General features: G+C 41.6%; 2 protein-coding genes across 2 annotated transcripts in view; both read left to right on the forward strand.

Moving 5' to 3' along the window:
• LOC102675714 (splicing factor, suppressor of white-apricot homolog) overlaps nt 1-1,581 on the forward strand; it is a 5,825-nt gene extending 4,244 nt beyond the window's left edge. The window contains 3 exon segments of the mRNA XM_031514937.1: nt 1-768; nt 771-981; nt 1,209-1,581. Coding sequence (XP_031370797.1) covers nt 1-768; nt 771-981; nt 1,209-1,371 — 1,142 coding nt within the window. The 3' untranslated portion in view covers nt 1,372-1,581.
• A 1,983-nt stretch (nt 1,582-3,564) lies between these two features.
• LOC102675576 (inositol oxygenase) overlaps nt 3,565-5,141 on the forward strand; it is a 3,141-nt gene continuing 1,564 nt past the window's right edge. Inside the window, exons 1-3 of the mRNA XM_006608961.2 lie at nt 3,565-3,780; nt 4,118-4,313; nt 4,393-4,601. Coding sequence (XP_006609024.1) covers nt 3,763-3,780; nt 4,118-4,313; nt 4,393-4,601 — 423 coding nt within the window. The 5' untranslated portion in view covers nt 3,565-3,762. The remainder of the gene's footprint in view (nt 3,781-4,117; nt 4,314-4,392; nt 4,602-5,141) is intronic.

The following is a 5,141-nucleotide window of genomic DNA, read 5'->3' on the forward strand; positions in this document are numbered from 1 at the left end:
CGACGACTACGACTACGACGACCATGTCGACCATGTCCACAGTGTCGAACATATCGTCGACGACGATGACGACAACGATGATGATGCTGACAACGACGACCTCGACCACGACGACGACGACGACGGCGACGGCGACGGCGACGGCGACGTCGACCACGACGACGACGACGACGACGATGACGACAGCGGCGGCAACAACGACAGGGGCGAGCACGGAGGGTGTAAAGCAGATAGCGACGGTGTCGTTCTCGATAAAGAAGCCAAAGGACGGGGAGACGGGGATGGTCGAGAAGGCAAACTCGCTCTTGTTGGAGGAGAGCGACGAGGATATGGAGGAGGAGGGCAAAGATGGAAATTCGAAGCCGAGCTCGCCGCAAGACTCGAACGAGCAGTGCACGCTCGTCGTTCTCGGGTCGACGTCGGTGGAGAAGGAGGTCGGTGGAACGTGGAAGTCGGAGAAAAAGTGGAGGAACGAGGAAAAGGAATTGGTAGATCTGACGGACGAGATTCTGGAGGATTGCCAGAAAGAGATCAGGCACAAGCAGGCGGAGGATAGAATCAAGGATAAATTGGTGGCGGCAGCGCGGGATAAGTTGGCGGCCACCTCGAGGGAGAGGCAGCTTCAGTTGGAGAGGAAGAAGAAAGCGGCTGCGTTCCTGAGCCAGATACAGAGTAGCGGTTTACCAAAGGGGAGCGGGGCAACGGCGGGCAACACCGCGAATCAAACAGGGGCGAGGAAAGACGACTCGGACGAGGTGCACTCCGTCCCNCGCCGTCCCCCTCGCCGTCCTTGGAAGACGCAAAATCCTCCTGCGACTCGAGGGGCACAGGTGGAAATTCATTAATGGACAGGTTGAAGAGCGCCGATTTGACCGGGAAAAGGTCTAGGCCGCGATCGAGGAGTCCGAGCGGAAGTCGAAGTTACACAGATAGGCAAAAGTTTCACAAGAAACATAAAAAGAAGAAAAGTTCTCACAGAAGGTAACGCGACTTTTTCGATCGATTTCAGATCACGCGTAAAACATTACGACGTAGCGACGCTCGATCGTTATCAGTTGGTTAATTACTCTCCGTTTTGTTCTCTTCTTTTCTCTCTCTATCTCACTCTCTCGTTCTCATTCTCTATCCTCTCCCTTCTCCCCCTTCCTCCTCTCATCAATCTTTTCTCTTCCTCCGTTTCTCTCGCATTCATCGTTTGTTTGTCGCAGCAACCACGACAGTCCGAGCAGTTCTCGATCACACAGATCCAAGAAGAGCAAGAAGTCCTCTTCCAAGCATAGGTCTCCGTCGCGAACACCGTCTCGAAGGCATCATCATAGCGCGCGACGAAAGGGAAGCAACTCCTCGTATTCGGATTCGAGTTCATCTTGAGAAAGCGTTCTCCTCGTATTTGCATACGCGCGTAAAAACTTATCTACACGTACGGCACATATATACATACATATATACGTGTACGCATACAAGTTATATATAAGTGTGCGTGTAAATACGTATGTATACATAGTTTCGAGGATATCTATGTTGATAATTAACGAATGCGTCGACGATAATCGAAGGGTTCGTAACGGAAACGATCCTTCGGTCGTTATATAAGGTTCACCTCGATTTTCACAAGATTCGATTAGATATCATTTCTTGCGCGATTGAAAAGAAGAAAAGAAAAAAAAAAAAAAAAAACGCGACGTTTGTGCTCGTACGTAACGATACGGAACGAGTATCATTTTGTAAGTGAAAAATGTAAATTGATGATCCGTTTCTTCCGAACAAGGAAACAAATCGGCAAGGGTCGTTTTTGATACGAATCCCTTTTCAATTTAATATAACTTTTGTCCAATGAGAAATAAAAAAAAAAAAAAAAAAAAAAAAATCAACGGAAAAGAAAAATGGAAGAATAAAAAAGAAGAAAGTTTTAACAAGATATCGTACTGTTGATCAGCTGTAATTTATTTATTCTCCTTTATCCGACCACGGATATATATATATATATATATAATATAAATATAACGCGCAATTGAATAAGATATATATATATATATACGAACAAAGATGAATCGATGACACGGAAATGCGACCCGAATCATCGTGATTCAATTCGTGAGATCGAACTTGCATCGATTTTCGTAATCGTAAACATCTCGACAGCATCGTTCGATAATCGATGTATCGCGATGTATCGACGCGGTGAAGAAATCTAACCGATCGTATCTCTTTTTCTTTCTTATAAAATTCGGCAGAGAAACATCGTTATTTTTTTCCCCCGTTTAATGGATAAATATTTTGTTTTCCACGATACATATTGTATTATATTTAACATCAAAGGTTATCGATTCGAAGTATTATTCCACTATGTCGAATATAATAACGCGCGGTATCGATGGATTGAACGCAAACACGAGAGAAAAAAGCAAATGATGCAAAACGCGCGAGTATCTATTCCGAGTATCGTTTCCACTCGCTCTCTCTCTCTCTCTCTCTCTCTCTCTCTCATCCTCTTCTTCCTATCCTATCTTCTCGAACGTTTCTATCGTCTAAATAAGTAAGCCAAGTAGTTCTTCCTCGGTAATTCGTAGTATGAAAATAGCATCGATGCGTTATGCATTTAACACCGATCGAATATAAACTGCCACGAGGATTTATTTGCGCCAAATCAATTGTCGCCTAATTGAGTTTAATAAATCGAGAACGGATCGTTTGAATTACGCAAAAAGGCTACAAAGGAAGAGACGCGAAAAAAGAGAAAACACCTGTTTTAAACTACATCTCTCTCTCTCTCTCTCTCTCTCTCGCCAGAAAAGTAAATAGGTAGGAAGATAGGAACAGTTTTCATCGATTTGGAGTTGGAAGTCGAGGATCGATCGATTTCCTATCTAGTTTCTTCTTTCTCCCTAAATTCTATTCCCCAAAAAAGGAAGGAATAAAATGGATGAAACAGAGTGACTTTTCACGAGCGAATAGAAGGCGAATAACGTAACGTAATTCGTTATTTTTCGTACCATTCTCGTAGCCAAGTACGAAGGAATATTTCCTTTTTTTCTTTTTTTTTTCTTCTTCTCTCACCGAATAAAGAATACCATTCACGCATCCCGCAGATATCTTTGTGCGTCGCTTTTGACGCGATTACGTCAAATTATGCCTTTTGTCGCTTTATATAACGGCATTGATTAATTCGAAATAAGATTGCTTTCATGAAAGGGGGTGGGAGGGGAGGAAAGCGTTGACCAAAGAGGAATCTCGATTTACTTACGGGTCGAATATCGATTCGGAAAAAAGAATGGCGGGTGCCACAAAAGCGCAAAAAAACTGGGACGCGATGATGACGATGATAATGATGGAAGAACGAAAATAAATACTATTTGCGGGAGGGAGAGGGAGAGGAAAAATCGGTTGATCCTCCGAGAGAAGAGGAAGAAGAAAGAGGAGGCGACGAATCGATTGGACGAAGAAACGGAAGGGGGGGGAGGGGGGAGAGATTGGGATACTATCGGAGAGTGCATTAGTGGTAAATTGTTAAATTCCACGATATTTTTTATTTTTTTTTTTTTTTTCTTCTATCTCGTGCGTTCGTCTGTTTAGAAACGCGTGCGAATGTGTCGGATCGAGATAACGTGTATGGAATATTACACACGTGACCATACTTTGATCAAGCAGAGGTCAAGTGTGAATTGCCTCAGATTTATAAGTTAACTCGGTCGCATGGGACCGGTCAGTCAGTCAGTCAGTGTTGCATACTCAATATCAGTCGGAATATAGCCATATAGATAGATGTCGACGCAAACGTTGGTAAGTGTATCAACAAGAGATGCGAGGGGGCGAGAGGGGGACGACGAATCGAAACAGCTATCGAAGATAGAATTCGTATCTCTTTAATTTTCTTTACGTCTTTTCTCTCTGTCTCTCTCTCTCTTTTCCCTCCTTTTCGTCGATCGAGATACGAAATATGACAAATACAAAACGATGAATGGCCAAAAAAAAAAAAAATGGCGGAGGGGGAATTAACTCGTTTTTCTCTCTCTGCCTGTTCACTTTGTTTCAAACATTCGTTCTCGAGAGGCTTCGAAAGACAAAAATGAAGAGAAAGAGGGAAATTAGAGGTAATTAGAGAAATTTGGAACGACAGTTACAGCCGCAAAGGCAGCAACAACAAGCGAGGATTTTGGATCCTTCGGATAAGTATCGGCCGGAGCCCGTTTACGCGGGAAAATTGAAAAGGGAGTTCAGAGATTACTCCGAGGATCGGAACGATCCGGTCAAGGAGCGCGTTAGAAAGACTTATCAGAAAATGCACTCGAATCAAACTGTCGAGTTCGTGCGATGTGAGTAAGATGTTAACGGTATAACGATATTCCATATTTATTTAATTTTATTAATCGATCTCTCCCTTCCTTCTTTTAGCACGTATGAAGGAATGGTTACGATTCGACAAGTTGAAAATGACGGTGAAGGAGGCTTTGACCAAGTTGAACAATTTGGTGGACGAGAGCGATCCGGACACCGATCTGCCGAATATCGTGCACGCTTTCCAAACCGCTGAATTGATCAGGAAAGAGCATCCCGACTTGGATTGGTTCCACTTGACCGGGTTGATCCATGATCTGGGCAAGGTAAGGATAAGCGGAGGAGGAGGAGGAAGTGGAGGAAGAAAATTCCTTTCCTTTCTTTTCTTTTTCTTTCTTTTCTTTTCTTTTCTTTTATTTTCCTTTCTTTTGTTTTCTTTTGTTTTCTTTTGTTTTCTTTTGTTTTCTTTTCTTTTGTTTTCTTTTCTTTTCCTTTCTTTTGTTTTCTTTTGTTTTCTTTTGTTTTCTTTTGTTTTCTTTTGTTTTCTTTTGTTTTCTTTTCCTTTCTTTTGTTTTCTTTTGTTTTGTTTTGTTTTCTTTTTTTCTTTTGTTTTCTTTTCTTTTCTTTTATTTTCCTTTCTTTTGTTTTCTTTTGTTTTCTTTTCTTTTGTTTTCTTTTTTTTCTTTTGTTTTCTTTTCTTTTCCTTTCTTTTGTTTTCTTTTGTTTTCTTTTGTTTTCTTTTCTTTTCCTTTCTTTTGTTTTCTTTTGTTTTCTTTTGTTTTCTTTTCCTTTCTTTTGTTTTCTTTTCTTTTCTTTTCCTTTCTTTTGTTTTCTTTTCTTTTCCTTTCTTTTGTTTTCTTTTGTTT

The sequence above is a fragment of the Apis dorsata genome, unplaced genomic scaffold (genome assembly GCF_000469605.1).
Source record: "Apis dorsata unplaced genomic scaffold, Apis dorsata 1.3 scaffold_51, whole genome shotgun sequence".
Classification (NCBI taxonomy): domain Eukaryota; kingdom Metazoa; phylum Arthropoda; class Insecta; order Hymenoptera; family Apidae; genus Apis; species Apis dorsata.